Source organism: Oryzias melastigma, linkage group LG11 (assembly GCF_002922805.2).
Source record: "Oryzias melastigma strain HK-1 linkage group LG11, ASM292280v2, whole genome shotgun sequence".
Classification (NCBI taxonomy): domain Eukaryota; kingdom Metazoa; phylum Chordata; class Actinopteri; order Beloniformes; family Adrianichthyidae; genus Oryzias; species Oryzias melastigma.
This window is the reverse complement of record NC_050522.1, coordinates 11,532,643-11,551,269: the sequence shown is the minus strand read 5'-3', so window position 1 is coordinate 11,551,269 and position 18,627 is coordinate 11,532,643. Positions and strand designations below refer to the sequence as shown.

The window sequence follows — 18,627 nt, the reverse complement described above, 5'->3', positions numbered from 1 at the left end:
ATAAACTTTCTCTCTGAACTGATGCTTTATTTAACTTATTGTAGCGACCAGCATTTATATTCCTCTCCTTTTGTAAGGTAAATTAATATTGACAAATTAGTTATTCTCCTTCTAATAAAACACCACTCGACATGAAAGGTGTAGTCTTCTGTTTCACCACAAGAGGGAGTTTCTCATTTTAGAGCAGCTCAGAAGAACGAACCTGCCGTGAAATGAAACACAGACAGAAGCTGAATATGTTCTAGCTGCTCACTGAAGGATTAACGTCAGAAAAAGAAGAAAAATATCCTAATTTCTCCGGGTCTTTCTTTCAAAACAGCAACACTTTACCGCTGCAGATGAGGTCTGTAACGGCTTCAGGCTTCATGCCGTGTTCCATGTCACCGTGACAACAAACCGCATCACGGATCAAATAGTCCGCTATTTTGTGAAAAAATGAGCTAAACCAAAGAAATAACAAGAATAAAGTACTAAATATGGATTAAATGTTTATTTATTTTGTAAATGACCATGGTATAAGCGGGATAATACCCTCCGAAGAGTGCATTATGAGAAATTAACGCACTTCACTGAGGCAACCGTCCTCCGCTTCGCGTCGGACGGTTTAGGCCTCCGCGTCGTGCGTTAATTTCTCATAACGCACACTTCGTCGGGTATTATCCCTTACATAATACAAAAGTCAGTAATATTACTCCAGAATAAATCAACTTAAACAATGAATAGCTTTCAATATTTCACTTTTCTTAAAAATATTTTTTGTCAAAATTATACTACCGGAAGTTAAAAATGGGCGCAAGATAACATCAGGCCATTAATAACAAAAAAAAATAAAATGATCTGGAGGGCCAGGTAATTATATGTACTGTAAAGGGTTGGCAACTTGTGAGGACCCACTTGTTTTCATGGGTTGGGAGGGGCTGCTTTGACCAGGACCCCTGCAGTACTTTGAAGTCAGCTTAGAGGTCCACTGTTTAAAAAAGTCTATATTTTATTTCTGAAAAAAAGTAGCTACTACTTGGGGCCAGATAGTGGTTACACACAGCCCTTCCTTGCGCTCTCCTGTAGATACCAATTTATATTCTGAAGATGACATTTCATACTTTTTATTTGGGTTCTATTTCGCTTCACATCATTTATTTTCTTTGAAATGAAGCTTGTTATTTCCACTATGGTTCACAGCAATTTGAACTGAAAAAAATGTCATAATTTTTTATGGCAGGAAATTAGTGACAAACACACCCTCCCACTAGCTTTCTGTGGAGTAAAAAAGGCAGATAAACTGATCTAAATTCCTGTCTGTGCTTGATTTCACCAGAACAAGATGAGGACATTTTTAACATTGCTCTTTCTCTGTCATACAGCCTCTGCAGGTAAGATTACAAACAGGTATTTGTTCTCAGACTTCTTTACTGTGTTTGGCTCATTCCTGCTGCTTAGTGTAATTTTCTCATAAAAACTCAAACATTTCATGGTGAATTTTGTTGTTACCTTGACACAAAAACAGCCTAGAACATTTAACTGTGGTCACAATTTACTTGCAAATTAAGTGCAAAAGGAAACAAGCTGAATTTGTAATAATGAAAGTAAAGATAGCTGACGGGGTATTTAGCTTAGGTGGGGCAGGACGGTGTGTTTGATAGAGACAAACATCTCTGAAGTGAATCATCATGTGATTTCAGCTGACCAGGAACCGAAAGTTAGCTGAGGATATAGGTAGTACAGTAGAGAAAGTTTGGGCTGACCAAAAAGCAACAAATAAACGTAGCAGCAATAAAATAGTACCAGTTTAGTGGCACATTATGAAAAATTTTAATCGGAATTTGTGAATTACATGAAAAAATCAGAGGCATGGCTGCTCTAACTCTGTCAGACTTGAATTCCTGCCAGTTGACCACACAATGTCAAAAATAGTATAAGATGCACTGATTACAATTCTGAATTGTTTTTTTACATTTTAAATAATGGATGATCATAAAATTCTTGTGATTTCAAGTATAAGTAACAAGTGGAAGTGAACGCAGAAGATTTTTTTCTCTGATATTTTTAAAGAGCACACAAACGGGGTTTACCTTTAAGATATCATCATCCGACCAGTCTGAGCTTGTATTAAAACGACTTTTTGGAATTATTTTGGCTTTCATAGTGTGTGGATGGTCAGTTGGATAAAGGTCTTTCTTGTTTGGCCAAATGATAACTTTGCATTCCTGGTACAAGTGACTGCCAGTGGCAGATTTAGACATGGACAGTATGGGCAGCTGCCTGTGTCAGCTAAAAAAAAAGTTCCTGTGCTGCTATGATTTCCTAATATTTGTTATATGACGATGTTTGGAATAGTTTGAAATTACAAATTGGCACCTCCTGTAGCTACAGATGCTCCTGTGAGCTCAGAAGGTGCAGGAAAAGTCTGTGGAAAAAAAGGAGAGGGATGGAGGGAATCAGTTCAACTGTCAGCAAGATCAATGAGATTGCAAAAGGTGAATCGCAATGCAGAACAGGAATACTGTATTATTTTCTATTTGACAGAGATTTTTTTGGGGTGGGGGGCGTTAGATAGGGGCATAGACTGCAGAAAGGAGGAAAAAAAACATGTGTCTCTAATATTGTTGAGGGGGCCGGTTCTAATGTGGAGGCGGTCCGCGAGTCGTAGTTTGTGGACCTCCATTCTACATAATCAGGCAGGAGGGAATTTACCCCTTTCTTTTATAAAAAAATATCTGGTTTCTGTTGATGCAATGCACTATTTATTTATTTTTTATCTCTGAGTGCCACTCATGTCTCAGGACATCTGAACCATTGGGCTGACTCTATCCAAGGGATTTCTCATGAGAAAAGGAAAGCTTCACCCAGAAGTGGTGACTCATATATGAGACTGCTTTGGGAGAGCAGCAGTGGCACTTTGCCAGCAAAGAAAATACCCACTGCCCACTATTCTTTTCCATGATGCTCATCTGCGAACAGATGCTCTGGTTTATTTATGGCCCTGTCTTCTTCTGTATGCATCTCCCCCAATGGAAATTATAACACCTGAAACAGAACAGGTACTCGGACAGGGCCTGTCCCTAATTTTCATCGTCTCCTAATGGACAGTGAAGTCTTAGTATGCCAAAATTATCCTTCTGCTATCAACAAGTCTATTTCAACAAGGAGGCAGGGAAATATTGCAACCATGTTTAGATTTCTGACAAATTCAAACTAACCTGTTGAAAAGTTCAACTAAGTCTTCCTGTGATTGCAGCCATCCATAGTGCAAAAGAATATTTCGCTAGAAGTCCACATGCCTACATATGGCAAACCTTTGAATACTGGTGTCTGGAGCAAAATATTGAACCTTTTCAGTGTTCTTTAGTGGACATTTTAACGTTTTATCTAAGGAAGTGCTTTCATGTTGGATTAATGAAGCCATCTGTATGGTTTACAGCAGGTCTAGCTTTGCCTCAGAGTCCACTCAACAAGAGGCATGGCCACTTAATTGGCCCTATTTCAGGGATCCTGTTTGAGTGATATGTGTTGCAACAAGCTGGTCAGCAACTCCCATTTTTACATGGTTTTACCCTTTGGACGTTACAGCCTCAAGGGTTGCTCACAATGTCTTTTCTTATGGCATCAGGTCTCAACATGTCCTATGAATGCTGTGATTTTGTAGAATTTATATTTGTCCCAAACCGTGCTGAGAGAATTTGCTTAAAGGGAACAAAATGCTCTGTTACTTTTCCTGGTATCTGTTTATGTTTTAATATAGAGTAATCCATGTAATACCTCAGTTACTTTTTTGTTTAAGTAGAAGGTAACTATAACAAATCTTTGATTTGAAGTAAAGCTCCAGACGCTGCTGGTAGCACAGCAATGCATGATTGAAGTCTGTGATTACAGTTTTGATTTAAAAAAATTCCATGCATAAATTTTTAATTCTTAATTTTGGCTGCTGTAATGACCCCAAATCTGCATGGTCACTACAGTAGCCATATTTAAGAAATGGAGTCATGTTTTCAGGCACATTTTTTAAAACAGGTTTTGGATGGACGGATGAATGGATAAGCAAACGAATATATAAATGATAGAATAAATAAATAAAATTAATTAATTAATTCATTCATTCATATTTATTCATTCATTCATTTACTCATTCATTCATAAGATGCTAAAAAATCTTTTCTTCTCAGTGAAACACTCCCTGAAGTTCTTCCTAACTGGCACTTCTGGAAAAACAAACTTTCCAGAGTTTGTGAGCTCAGCAAGAGTGGATGAAGTTGAGATTGGTCATTGTGACAGCATCATGAAACGAGCAGAAGTCACACAGGATTGGACAAGAAAACTGATCAGCAAAAATCCCCAACATCTCAACTGGTATTCACAGAGGTGTGTTGGCAGTCAGGAGTTCTTTAAGGCCAACATGGATGTTTTCAAGCAACGTTTAAACCAAACTGAAGGTAATATAGAATTTTACATTAACACATTCTCCAAAAAGACCTGATTCTGAGATTCTTATATTAAGAAGACTTAAAAACTGTAATTGACTCAGCATTAAATGCACCTTAATGCAGATCAACACAGCTTCATGTTGAAAGAAGGCCAAAGTCTTTGGTTTTCCGCCTTTTTATGCTAACTTAAAATCAGGCTTTTTTATTGTCTGCAGATGTAACTTTTTTAAGGTTTAGTGTTCTTCTTTGTTGTTCAGGTTCTCACGTACTCCAAAGCGTGAAAGGCTGTGTGTGGGATGATGAAAGCGGTGAAATCAAAGGCTTCGATCAGTACGGTTATGATGGGGAAGACTTCCTCGCTTTGGACCTGCACGGTCTGACATGGATTGCTCCAAAAGCACAAGCTGTTGTTATTAAACATTTGTGGGACAAAGACGAAGGTAGATTAAAAGACAATAAAAAGCTGTACATGTCAGAGTGTCCTAAAATGCTGCAGGAATACATGCGCTATGGAAGCAGTTTTCTGCAGAGAACAGGTAGGGTTAACACTATCTGGTACAAAGAAAACATGCTGTGATTAAAAAAAAAGTGAAATTCTCTCTTTTCTTTGTGCAGAGCGCCCTTCAGTGTCTCTCCTCCAGAAGACTCCCTCCTCTCCAGTCAGCTGTCATGCTACTGGATTTTATCCTGACAGAGCTGATCTGTTCTGGAGGAAAGATGGAGAGGAGATTCATGAGGGAGTGGAGAAGGGAGAGATCCTCCCCAACAATGATGGAACCTTCCAGATGAGCTCTGAGCTGAATGTTTCATTAGTCAAACATGAGGACTGGAGGACATATGACTGTGTGTTCCAGCTCTATGGGGTAAAGAAAGACATCATCACCACACTGGACAAAACAAAGATCATGACAAACTGGGGTAAGATCATAAACTTCAGTCATTCAGCCCCAACATGACTCTCCAGATTTGTGACTGTACCTGTTGCTGCTAATCTTCTTTAAAAAAAAAGGCATCTAAGGAGTTTCTACCAATAATATACTCAAATACTTTTCATTTACATGGTTCATTTCAAGAACATCTGTCTGACCCATTCTTTTTTGTCAGTTTCTCCTTCAGAGTTTCCAGTTCATCATTATGCAATTGGAGTGGTTTCTGCAGTGGTTCTGCTCCTGGCGCTCGGTGGAGCCCTCTACTGGTGGAGAAAGAGATGGTGAGAAACAATGAATAAAAGGTGTAAATTATTAGAACACAAAAAAGATGAGAATTTAAATAAATACATTTTCCATAGCAAATGATCTGACAGTAACATCTGCTTGTTTACTGTGTTTCAGACTTCTAGCTTGTTCATGGTATGTGTTGACATTTTAGACCCTCAATTTTTGCTTGTTTTTTTCTTTTTTTTTTTTTTTAGTTTGTCTACTTTTGGGACCATATAAGATGTGTAGCAGCCCAGAAGGTTCTACAGAACTCTGAGTCCAACTCAATGGTTAATCACATAGAAATGCAAATAGATAACAAAATGTGAACAAAAACTTGAAGAGATATTAAATGTTGTCATTTTCTTGTAGTACATTTTTTAAATAAGGCTGTGGTAACATGCTGAATCTAAAGAAGTTAAACCTTCGATCCTCTCTCAAAATCAACTTCACCTGTGTAAAAACGAAACAGTTTGTTGCTCATTAAAGATGACTTGTCTTTACAGATGATCTGGAATAAAAAGCAGATTTAAGCAAATTAATAAAATCCAAAGCATCGCAAGAATGATTTTGTTTAGCTGTGAATGATGATGATCTGGACATGAAAGACACAAAAACACTTCCGTTTTTTTAACTTGAAAGATGAACACATGATCAGGATTGTATCAACATTGTTCTGTCTTCATAAAGGTTGTTTCTAGTATACAGTACATTACTATAGTACTCTGCAGAGTAACTTTTTTTTTTATTAAAAAACATGTTATCATTTCAATGATGTTGTTGTACGTGTATTTGACTATAATAAAAATGATATTCTTGAACATTTCTGCAGTTGTATACATTAATGTGTTTTGATGTAAATAAAAAAAATCCCACATATTGGATTTGTTTCAGTTCAATTTCACCATGTAATTTGATGCTTTGTAGCATTATAAATAACTATAATCATCACAATTGTTTTCTCTTCTTATAGGCTTAATCAATCAATTTATTTATTTGGTATTTTAACTTGACTGCAGTCAAACAAGGTGTCATACATTAAAAAAAATGCTTTATTCAAATGCATCTCCAGCCCACATCAGTCTGACATGAAGTGTAGATTATTTGTGTAAAGCAGTCTTCTCATGTTGACATTTTTACTTGTATAATATTATTATGGATATTGGTACATACATGGTTCTGTTTATCTGAATGTTTGAATGTATGTTATATTTTTGTGGGTTTTAAATCCCTGACCAATAGGTCCACCTGTTGCTCTGCACAGCAGCTATGTTCTGATTCTCTCATGGTGGAATGATCTGACCATCTTAGCTCGAACAGCAGCCTCATTTACAGTCTGAAAAAAGGAAATCGAAACCTGAATTATTGTGCAACTTCATAGTCATAGCAGAAAACATTGAGACTCCTTCAAATAATAAAAGTTAAGCCCAAATGACCATTTCTGAAAACTTTCCTGACATGGAACCGTCCTAGAGGAAGGAAAATCTTCACAGATGTTCTTTCTTAGGACATTTAAAAAAAAAAAAAGCACTTTATTACACTTTGACCTTTATTTTTGCTTGTTTTGCTCCTTAAATTTTAGCTGGTGTTTGATAAAAGTGTCTTTTGACTTAGGTCTCATAGCCTTGATTTTACCCATGAAGTGGTTAAGCGCTTTTTATAAATAAAGTTTGACTGATTAATTAATTGAATCATTTTACCTGTGTCATTTCCAACTAGACTTGTAAGTATTTCAATGAACATTTATTATTTTGTCATTAATATAACATTTTCTTCATTATTACCCAACTAGATTATTGAAAAAAATCATGCAATGTAAGTTTGTGAAACATTTTTCTACATTCAAACACTGACAGTTGAAATGTTTCTATGAGATAAAAAAAACTGATCAGTATAACCAACCTGTCTAGTTAGACAGGTTGGTTATACTTTCTGTTCCTGCTTTATAACAATCAGAAAATAAGAAGTCCCGGGAGAGGAAACTGTTGTTAAGCAGCTCACAGCAACAGAGACATCGGAACCAAAGTGGACCTGGACTTGGATCTGTACCAGGATTATTGACTTCAGAAATGTGGATACAACCCCGAGAGCTCAGTTCTTTGAACAGAACTGAATTCTGACCCTTTCTGACTTCTTCTGATGTTTGTTGCCTCTGAACAGCCCTGAAATGCATGTGAGTACTTGTGTGGTAAAAATCGACTTTGTTTAAAAAAAAAAGAAAAAAAAAAAGCTTCTTTATTGTAAAATGAAGGGGCGAGAATTTATTTGAGAGAATCCATGCTGTAGTTCAACTTCACAGTTTTGCTTTTCAACCACTTCACCTTAAAGAAAGGGGTTGTGGCACAACAGTGGTGTCATTGAAGCTATGTAGGGGAAGATGAGTTTACACGGTGTGCTGAGGCTTGCTTCCATAAAAACGCAGATTTTGGACGTGTCTGTCATTTGTATTCTATTCAATTTTGCAGTACAATTCTAGCCAATCATTTGACATTCAACAGAACACTCTGCATTTCTCTCTGTCATTTTAACACTGAAATCCACCTGAGAGTTTGCACCGGAGCGGTCAGCAGATAGCCACCTCCTCTTTGATTAGACAGTTGGATTTGTGGTCATCCAATCATAAATACGTATGAAATCCACAACCCCAACTTCAGGAACTCACAAGCAGCTTTTGCTTCTCATCTGCGAAAAAAAATGCTAAAAAAAAAAAAGTAGAAATTATTTCACAAATACAAAACTTTTTAAAGGGCATGCAGAAATCATTTTACATATTTGCAAACCTAAATTTTTGGGGCAGAATTATTTTGCGATATGATGGAATATGATTTATGAGGGAACATGCAGTTCCGAATCCATTCGGTTGTGGTTTTGAATCTTTATGACTTTGTTTTAAGCCCATATAAAGCAAATGAAAGTGTAGAACTGCAGTGACTACCAAACATAATGAAATAAATGGTCTTAAGCACATTTATGTGTATTTATGTATTTATGTAACTGCTTTGTCTCACTTATATGCTTTTGGGAAAAAAATAGATTTGCTTAATTGAAACACCAACATTTCTAAAAAAAAAAAAATGACTTATCAAAATAGATATATTTCCATGGCAAAACTGCAATAGAAACATTTTTTTTAAAGAAATGCACTCCTTGGATGCCCTGAGCAGCAAAAGGTATAAGAGGTGCCACAGTGTCACACGGCTCATTAAAAGCAGCGCATCATGCAGAATTGTTGGATCCATAGCTTCTCTGTAAAATCACCAAGATTTCCCAAAATCGCTTCATCTGGCAGCACTCCCATGCAGAAGGAGCAGCTACACTTGCTGCTTTGCGGCCTCAATGTCTCCTCTGATAGACAAGGATGAGCGCTATAGTGCCATGGCAGAACTGTGAAAATATCTTGTTGTGTTATCAAACAGAAAAAAGGGTCCAGCTAGTTACTTTTTAGAATGTTTATTTCCTGATACCGATGAAAAGTAAAGCTTTTCATCACATAACAAACCTTTATGGCTCAGAATGGGTAATATGCCATCTTTTCTTTTCTTGAACCTGAGCTTGTGCACGCTGGGTGGGGCAGATCAAGGAGCATGCACATGCGCTCTTGAGCCCGGTTTGTTGTGGCATCACATCGGCTCATTAATTCAAATAGAGTATCTTTGCGACAGTTTGGAAGCATTTAAAAGGAAAAATACTCAGAAATGCAAAAATGAAATGTTTTTTTCTTACATTTGTTCGCTTTCATAAGAAAAATGCCACATGTACATGTCACAGACAAAAAAACAACACGATTTTCATCACGAGGTATTTTAAAATTAAAATTATATGGGATAAATCACAAACTAAGTGGACCAAATAACACATTTCTGACGTTTTTCAACTAAGCTAATGTTACCATGGATTTTTGGGGGTTTATTAATCATCATCTGTTTTTATAAGTGTCTGGTTGTCAGGTGTTTTGCTTCATTTTTTATTTCTACCTTGTCACATTTTTCCCCTGATGTTTAAGGTTTTTAAAGTTTGAATTTCCTGCTATCGAGCCTGGTCTCCATTTTGGCTCCTACTCCACCAGTTCCTGGCAACAACTATTGCTTCAGTTCAACTCCACAGAAGATCAGTCCACCATGTCTGTGGTTGACTTCACCAGAACAAGATGAAAAAATTCTTAGCTCTGCTCTTCCTCTGTTATGCAGTTTCTGCAGGTAAGACCACAAAAAAAGGGAAACAGCAACAATGAAATAGTTACAGTTTATCATCCTATTATGCTTTTGTTTTTATAAGAAGTATGGGTGCTTTAACTGTTCAAAATTACTTCCTGTCATGAGTATTTTTGATCAGATGGCAGAGACCCTTTGATAGTACAACAAAGTCTGGCTATAATCTATAAGTGCAGCTGTCATTTAGAAACACATTCGGAATCAGTGTTACTTTAAAGTTGCAGAATCTTTAAAGGAAATTATCCTTCGAGAATTTTTTTTCTGGTTTCAAGTCGTCTAAGAAATCCCACATAGAGAGGGAGTTTAAGGTGCTTTTTTAAATCTGCAAAATCCCAATATTTACAAATATATGGAAATGTCTTATGGTAAAATAGTGTGTTCTTTATGAAGGTTTTTAGTGATGTTTAATAGGTTTATCCTTCCAGGCGAAAAGCTAAAATCTAGTTGGTTAAACAACAAAGTTTCAAGGCAGAATAAATACATTATTGTTGGAATGTTTCTCTTTGGCATAAGATGGTGCTCTTCATTTGACTTTGGAAATGCATGTTTATATGTCTCAGTTTGAGACACAAGTAAAAATTTCCATCTTTACTTTTTAATTCTTCATTTTGGCTGTTCCGCTGATCTTGATTTTACATGGTTACCATGTTGCCTGTTTTTGAGGAATGGAATCACTGCCTTCATTTGAGAAAAATGAACAAACACAAAAAATAGATTTTGGGAATGTTTCAGGCATTGCATTTGATAAATAAAGAAGTTTATCAGATGGTAAAAAACTCTTCTCTTCTTGAAACAAAATGAAGACCCAGGAAAAACAAGTTTCATTTTGAAAACATAGTAAATCTATCTGCGTTTCAGTATGAGATTAACGGATACGAATTTTCATGAATTTATTTTTACTTCTGGATTTTGGCTATTTTGTTTGACTTAATTTTACATGGTTTCCATAGTGACACATACGTGATGGAGTTAATTACTTTATTTGAACTAAAAGGATACCAATAAAAACAACTAATTCAAATATTCAAATGTTTTTGAACAGTTTTTGTATAAATAAAGATATAAATACATCAAATGTTGAAAACTTTTTTCTTCTCAGTGAAACACTCCCTGAAGTTCTTCCTAACTGGCACTTCTGGAACAACAAACTTCCCAGAGTTTGCGGGAGTAGCGACAGTGGACGGCATTGAGATTGGTTACTGCAATAGTATCAAGAGAAAAGCTGAACCCAAGTATGACTGGATGAATCAACTGTTTGAAAAAAAACCCCAATACCTCCAGTTGTTTTCCCAAAAGTGTCAAATCAATCAGCATTTCTTTAAGTTCAGCATAGGAGACTTCAAGAAACGTTTAAACCAAAGTGAAGGTAAAGTTGAAGCTTTACTGGTGACAATTCTCTAAAAAGGCCTGATTCTGAGATTCTTTTTTGAACGAGGCTATCCCAAATTTAAGCATGTTAGTGTTAAATCCAACTTGAGGTGCATCAGTACAACTTAACTTCTTAAGAAATCCAAGGTGTCTGTTTTTAAGCTGTCACTTAAAAACTCAAAACCAGGTCTTTCTAAACTGCAGCTCCAACCTCTTTATAGATTTATTGTTCTGTTTTGGTGTTCAGAATATCATGTTCTGCAAAGCTTGACTGGCTGCGAGTGGGACGACAAAAGTGGTGAAATCAAAGGCTTCAATCAGTACGGTTATGATGGAGAAGACTTCATGGCATTGGACCTGCAGGCTGAGACATGGATTACTCCAAAACCACAAGCTTTTGTGATCAAACATTTGTGGAATGATGATAAAGGGAGAATACAAGGCAACAAACATCTCTACATGTCAACATGCCCTGAATTGCTGCAGGATCACATTAATTATGGAAGGACTTTTCTGCTCAGAACAGGTAAAGTGAACAATGAAGCAAGTACACATAAGTAAATGTTCATAAAAAAAGGTGAACATTCCTGAATTTCTTTGAGCAGAGCGTCCTTCAGTGTCTCTCCTCCAGAAGACTCCCTCCTCTCCAGTCAGCTGTCATGCTACTGGATTTTATCCTGAAAAAGCTGATCTGTTCTGGAGGAAAGATGGAGAGGAGATTCATGAGGGAGTGGAGAAGGGACAGATCCTCCCTAACAATGATGGAACCTTCCAGATGAGCTCTGAGCTGGATGTTTCATTTGTCAAAGAAGAGGACTGGAGTAGGTATGACTGTGTGTTCCAGCTCTATGGACTAAAGGAAGACATCATCACCACACTGGACAAAGCAGAGATAATGACAAACTGGGGTAAGATTATAAATTTCAGACATTTATCCCCATCATGACCCTCCAGATCTACGACCCTACATGTTTTCCAGCTTGTGACTGTATTTTTTATTTATTTATTTATTTATTTTGTGGAGCAGGTCATTCAGAAGCTTATTTAGTCAGTCAGAACCAGGATTTTCCTGATCCATCTAGTTAGCCTAAATTAATTAAACCCCAGCATACTTCGAAAGTATTGTTTTGTTTTTGTTTTTTTTTCTATTCTAACACCTCTACTGTAACAGATAAGGTGAGGTGTATCGTGTTTGTCCTTTGGCTAATGTTATTTGCTCATACAGTGTATTATGTGTGACCAATGACAAAAACTAATGGAAATTCATGTTGGAACCACATTGCCCGCACATATTTTAAGTCCATCCAAGGCAAATTTTTGTTGTTGGTCACATTTATTGACTTAACCTAAACCCTAACCCTACCTCAAGCACAGGACGCTGAAGAAAGTTCAGCACTGGATGCACGTATTTAGAAAATGACATGCAAATAGTTCCTTTCATGTCCTTTGTTACGTCCCCAATGGCAAACTGGCCCGGAGTCTAGGGAATGACTATAAGTGGGGACAATAACATTAAAGATGGACACCAACATAAAAGGAACACAGTTTATTTAAATAAACAGAAAACCTGTGTCCTGAAATGAAGCAAAGAAATTAGTGGTTATGGTAAAAAAGAACACAAACAGGAGTTGGAACCTTGGCCAAAAGAAAAAGAAGTCGGGGAGACTGACCCAGCCATGACGACCGTCGGAGTCAGCAGCTCCCTGCTAAGGGCTGCCTAAGAAAACTACCTAATCAAAACAAATTAAACAAAGCCCACAAATCAGAACTACCAAGGCCCAACCCCAAACTAACACAACAAAACCCAGCAATCTTAGATTGCTGGGGACAAAAGGGGACAAAAGGAGACAAAACCACCACAACACCCAGCCTGCTGCTCTGCTCCCTGCCTCGCTTGGTGTGGCCACCTCTGGCTTAAATAGACACCATCTGCCAATCAAGGCAGATTGGCCAGACCTGCCAGGTGAGCCAAAGGGAACTGGTTAGATGAGAGGCCAGACAGCAGCAGCAGGATGTAACACCTTTAAGACATGTAGGTGTCCTTAAATGATCAGATTGCCTCTCTGCACAGCAACACTTCATCGTGGTCATGGTGTTGTTCTGCGCTTTGGATTTTTCTTTTTCTTTTCATATTTTTGTGTCAGTTGGGTTGTGTAGCTTCCAATGTATTATATGTCAGATGTTTAACTATGTGTTATAAGTTATGTGATAGTCTGCATAAAGACAAACACTGTTGCAACTCCAGAATCTGTGAATTCTTGTTTTTGACCGTCACCTTTATCGTTCTCTTTATGAACTTAATTAACTTTATTGCATGGTCTATTGCACTATGCAGTGTTATGAGCGAAGTTATTTCTTTGAAAAATATGTTAGGAGCTTCTAAGAAGACATTTACTCAAACACTTTTTGTCTGTGAATGTTTGTCCCTGAACATCTGTCTGATCCTTGTTGTTTTTCAGTTTCTCCTTCAGAGTATCCAATTCATCATCATGCTGGTAAAATAGCTATTGGAGTAACTGTTGGAGCAACCATTGGGGTGGTTCTGGTGTTCATTGGAGTCTATTTCCGTGGCAGAAAAAGATATGGTGAGAAACACCAAAATCCCGAACAGTCAAATTTATCCCTGATTTTTGAAACTCAAAAAAAGAAAAGAAAAATAAATACCTGGGGACAACAATGGACAGCAGCCTGTCTTTCAGACACCATGTGGGTTTCATCTATAACATTTGTGCTATTCTAGGCATGTTTACATTAGAAGTGGGTCTTCTGGATCCCACAAGACAGTATGGAGAATATTTTTATTCAAGGATTTTTTATCTTCACTGGTGTCTGTGGCAGACATAAAATCCTCTCCACCTTTGTCATGGGAGAGTTCACATATCAATATAAGGGTGGGGTCATCTTGACCCCATAAGAGAGGACAAGGGTTTAAAAAAGCACAGGAACACCACTGTGATAAAGAGGCTAAGACATTAGGATCCATTTGCAAACGGTTTCACAGAACAGAGCAAGGGCAAGACATAGTGTCCATTGTCAGGCAATGGTCAAAAACACAGAGGTGAGGCAGAGGAACGAATAAACACCTTGGGTCAAAAACACAGAATCAAACTAGGGAAACTGCTCAAACTGACAGATAAACACAATCAAGACTTCACACTGAAGTTAAGGCTGGAGTGAGTACAAATGCTGGTGGTTCTGATGAGGATGATGAAGATCAGCTATGCATGGAGAAGACTGAAGAGGTGGCTGATGGGAGTTGCAGTGAGGAAGGTGCTTGTGATGGTTATTACTCAGGAGAGGGGTCCCTCTGGTGGTCAGAGGAGGACATGGCTGAGTGAGTCCTGACAGCCGCCATCTTTTGAGGAAATTAAGATTTTTTAATATTAATAAGGACATCTTATCCATGGAGTACATTTCACTGGTGGAATCTATCCTCACATTCAATATTGTCTCCTGGTTCAACTTTCTCACCCTTAAACAAAAAAATATCCTCTCTAAAATAATCAATCAGGCCTCCAAACTTACTCAAACACCACAGTCCCCTCTGAGTGACCTGCAGAAGACACCGAACACCATTGGCCACTACAAAGATTTTCAAAATATCAATCATCCCCAATGCAGTCACTCCATTTAACTCTCAATAGAACTTATTTAAACTGCAGGTAGATGGTGCATTCTGTGATTTTTATCATTTCTATGTTCTTTATAATTGTTCATGTATTTATTAACTTTTAAGCTGTTTTACTTTAAGAATGTTAGTAATTGAATTCTAATTGGTTCTGCTGTTTTGAAAGATTAATTTCTGTTTGTTGAACAGACAATAAAATGTATTTGTCTGTCTGTCAAGAGTTTGAAAATTAAAGTATTTTCTAGTTCACATGATCTGACTGCATTATCTGTTTACTGTGTTTCAGATTTCCTGGCTGTTCGTGGTAAGTGTTATCCTTTGAACCAGGGGTCCCCAAACTTTTTCTAGTGAGGGCCACTCTCTGATGTGGGGCCAGGGTTGGTTTGTAGGCTAATGGTGCATTCACACCGAACGCTTGAAGTTTCCATGTTAAGTCAGTATAAAGATGTGATTTGCCGCAGCGCAGTATGACGAGTTTAATGCGGTGTGTCAACAAATTCAGAATCAGCTTTGGGCACATGATGTTTTCAGTGACAAAAAGAAACATTCAAGATGGCCGCTCGATGCCAGGATTTTTGTCATGAACTTCCATCCATTTTGTTAACCCATGGGGGCCACTAAACTGTCCCAGTTACTGTTGGGCTAAGGCGCGATACACCTGCACAGACTGCCAACCCGTCACAGAGCTCATTGAGCTGGATGGTCAGCTACGCTAGTCAGCCGCCAGGTGGTCGCCACTGCTCAGTCTCTGGCAGAGCCAATAGCTGTCGCCGCTGTCCAGGCGCAGGTAGACCTATCAAGATCTACTGCCAAGGCTGCAGGTTCCCTGAAAAAAATACTGGAGCTGAAACAACATTAAATAGAGAAAAATGCACACAGTAGCAGAAATTAACAGTCAAATAAATAAGTAAACTTTAATTGGAAGGTAAAAGTCACAAGTGGGATATGAATAGTAGCAAAAAACAATTGATCATTAATAAAACACAAACTTATAAATAGAAACAATAATTATTATCATTTAAATTTAGCATTCAAGAGGGACATTATTGTCAATTGAAAATCAACATCAACTTTTTTTCCCCCACTTGCATTCACACCGAACGCAATTTGGCCGTCAAATGCAGCCAGCTCCAACGTTAACCAGTGATATGGTCAAAGGCACAAAGGCACAAAGGTCAGGCAGCAGCTCGATTTGAGTGGCGAGTTGGGCAGTGCAGCCAAAATTTAAATATCTTAAGTTTGACAGGTCACCGCTTCACATCTGCCAATCAGGAACTTAGCTTTGGACATGTGACTTTTTCAGTGACTCGATCTGAAGGATGGAATACTTGTCCAAACCGAGCATTTTGTGCAGAACTTTCATCTTTTTCCTTAACCTATTTGAGCCACTGGGTTCCAGAGCTCATCCAGCTACTTTTGGGTGAAGGTGGGAGACAGTCTGGACAGATTGGCAGCGTTCACTCCCGCAGCAGAGCCCAATGCTCAATTTGCCAGCAGAGAGAGAGCTGCTGCGGCATTCGGAGGCTGCCAGCTCGGGTCTCATCAAGACATTTAAAAAAAGGAAAAAGGTTTCCTAATATTATTTCCCCCCCTCAGATTAATGCGAAACTGTGAGCCTTCAAGCTCAGCCACAGAGACCCAGAAACAAGCTGGAAGCAACTGTAATCTAGTCACAGCCCCCTGTACCAGGAAAATCTTTAATGATGATCATAACTCAAGCATAGAGACATGATTACGGATATTTTTATAGAACTCTTCACAATAAATAAACCGTATTCCTCGACATCTTATGTGTCTTCCATTCATTCTAAGTGAGATATCCACAGACAAAGCTGGTAGCTCCTCCCACATGTGCAGCAGCATCAGGAACACATTTTTTGACAGGGGGAGAGCAGCTAATTTGCCACATGGCGAAAGAGGGCGGGGCACACAAACTTGTTGCATGAATTGCGTTAAAACACCTTTAAATGTTTTTATTATTATTATTGTTATTTTATTATTATTCCAAGAAGTTTCAAGGAAAGATTTGTATTTTCCAGCTGTAACTCAAACCTTGGGGTGTAAAGTCTTTAATACTTCATACTAACGTGGGTTTCTGTTAGGGCGAGGTTATAGTAGTCATGAATAAAGGACCCTGATATTATTTTTTATTTTCCTTTATTGCATTTATCCTTCAAGAAGTGAAAGTTTTACCATCTGAACATTGACCAAAAAAGAAAGTTGATCACATAAAATGTCATTAAGTGAACCCTTTCGAATTGTAACTAATATGCCTTTTGAGTGGAGGGTGTGAGAACATGGTCTCTGAAAATCAACTGCACCTGTCTAAAAAAGAAACTGTCATCTCTTTTTTTTTTTTTAGATTTGTCTTTATAGATCATCCAGGAGAAGAAGATGGTGTATATCAAGTTAATGAAGTCCAAAGCATCTAAAGGATTTTGTTCAGCTGATATACAACAGATCTGTACATAAAGGCACCAAAACGCAACATAAATGGATTAAAATATCAAAGTATCAGCGTACTTCCATCTACATAAAGGTGTCATGTTGTAGGGATTATATTACTGTAGTGACATGTAGAATATATTCAAGTGAAATATGTAATCCATGTTGTACTGCTTATATATTCAGACATTTATTAATTTATATCACCTTAGTGTGACTGCAGTTAAAAAAAAAAAAAAAACTGCAGTTTTATTCAGTAAATGCATCTCTAACCCACAGCAGCTTTGCATGAAATACAGATCATGTGTGTGAAGGTCCAAATGACCATTTCTAAATATGTTTTCTGCCTTGGAACCATCCTGGATGAATGAGACTAGTCCCAGGTGTTTGTTCTTGGCACTTTTTTTTTTTTAAAGCTCCTTTTGTCTCATTTGAAACAACTTCTCTTGAACTTTATGACACTGTAACACTGTACCTGTTTTGCCCTCAGTTTTTCAATTTGTATTTTCAGAAGTGAATAAATATGTTTTTTTTTTTTCATTTTTTCATTCTTGGCTTAAATATTACTTTTGATACTTTTAGTTTTTTATGCTTAGTTAAGTGACTGACTTAATACTTTTTCATGTGGTCAATAAAGAAAAGTATGTTCCATATTTGTTAACACTCACCATTTGTTTTTGCTGCATTAGAATAGAAAAAAAAACTATTTAATTATTTATGTTTTGTTTTTTTTAAAAAAAAGGATTCAAAATCAGAATCCAGGTTGAGCGCAAAGGTTTTTGTTTTATTTTAGCCAGCACTTCTAACACCGTTAAAGGACCACATCAAACACACACACACACACAAAAAACATTTTAATTTGATCATTTCTGACAATTAGACGAACTAAACATAGATAATCACCGGTTTTCTATGAGGTCTGTTCTTTTGACTTCAGAATTAAAGCTTAGAAGAGGATCTGGGAAATTGTGCAGTTAGTCACTTATTGTTAGAAATAAACTCAAAGAACAAACTAAAAGAAGCACAAAGAAAATGCAAATAATGAAAACAGCTTGTTCTCTGGCTATTTGTTAATAAAAGTATTCTTAATACACAACATTTATCCAGCAGACAATTTTAAAATATTTTATGATTCACACTTTGTATCATTTTGGTTTATGTTTGGTCACACAGAAGATAAATAAAATAATAAAATTCAAAATATTGTTTTTTTCACTAAAAAAAAAAGGTTGAATAAAAGTAAATTTAATAAAAGTAATTTATCAGAAATATGAAAGATCAGAAAAAGACAGTTTTCTTTCTATTTTTTTCTGTATTCTATGAGCAGTTTATTAAGGACATGATTTTAATTTTATTACATG

The 18,627-nt window shown here is 37.1% G+C and overlaps 2 protein-coding genes across 3 annotated transcripts; both read left to right on the top strand.

The window, feature by feature from the left end:
* The first annotated feature begins 1,321 nt into the window (after positions 1–1,321).
* On the top strand, positions 1,322–6,261 carry LOC112161877 (major histocompatibility complex class I-related gene protein-like). Its single transcript, XM_024297387.2, has 6 exons — positions 1,322–1,370; positions 4,161–4,427; positions 4,676–4,954; positions 5,034–5,336; positions 5,523–5,628; positions 5,830–6,261. The coding sequence occupies exons 1-6, from the start codon at positions 1,322–1,324 to the stop codon at positions 5,852–5,854; spliced, it is 1,029 nt and encodes a 342-aa protein (XP_024153155.1). The 3' UTR covers positions 5,855–6,261.
* Positions 6,262–6,444: 183 nt separating this feature from the next.
* On the top strand, positions 6,445–17,507 carry LOC112161855 (major histocompatibility complex class I-related gene protein). 2 transcript variants are annotated; one of them, XM_024297355.2, is made up of 8 exons: positions 6,449–7,787; positions 9,618–9,810; positions 10,925–11,191; positions 11,441–11,719; positions 11,799–12,101; positions 13,653–13,778; positions 15,108–15,125; positions 17,184–17,507. In XM_024297355.2, exons 2-8 carry the CDS (start codon positions 9,762–9,764, stop codon positions 17,195–17,197), a joined length of 1,056 nt encoding a protein of 351 aa, XP_024153123.1. In that variant the 5' UTR covers positions 6,449–7,787; positions 9,618–9,761; the 3' UTR covers positions 17,198–17,507. The 2 variants fall into 2 exon arrangements, with proteins under 2 accessions (XP_036070238.1, XP_024153123.1); XM_036214345.1 differs by lacking the exons at positions 15,108–15,125; positions 17,184–17,507 and having other exon boundaries at positions 6,445–7,787; positions 13,653–14,044.
* The last annotated feature ends 1,120 nt before the right edge of the window (positions 17,508–18,627 follow it).

Bases quoted from the DNA above. Each gene is read 5' to 3' on its own strand.
- LOC112161855 (XM_036214345.1), top strand. From the start codon at position 9,762: ATGAAAAAATTCTTAGCTCTGCTCTTCCTCTGTTATGCAGTTTCTGCA. The intron at 9,811-10,924 runs GTAAGACCACAA...TTTTCTTCTCAG, and splicing joins CTGTTATGCAGTTTCTGCAG to TGAAACACTCCCTGAAGTTC. The intron at 11,720-11,798 runs GTAAAGTGAACA...TTCTTTGAGCAG, and splicing joins GACTTTTCTGCTCAGAACAG to AGCGTCCTTCAGTGTCTCTC.
- LOC112161877 (XM_024297387.2), top strand. From the start codon at position 1,322: ATGAGGACATTTTTAACATTGCTCTTTCTCTGTCATACAGCCTCTGCA. The intron at 5,337-5,522 runs GTAAGATCATAA...CTTTTTTGTCAG, and splicing joins AAAGATCATGACAAACTGGG to TTTCTCCTTCAGAGTTTCCA. The intron at 5,629-5,829 runs GTGAGAAACAAT...TTTTTTTTTTAG, and splicing joins TACTGGTGGAGAAAGAGATG to TTTGTCTACTTTTGGGACCA.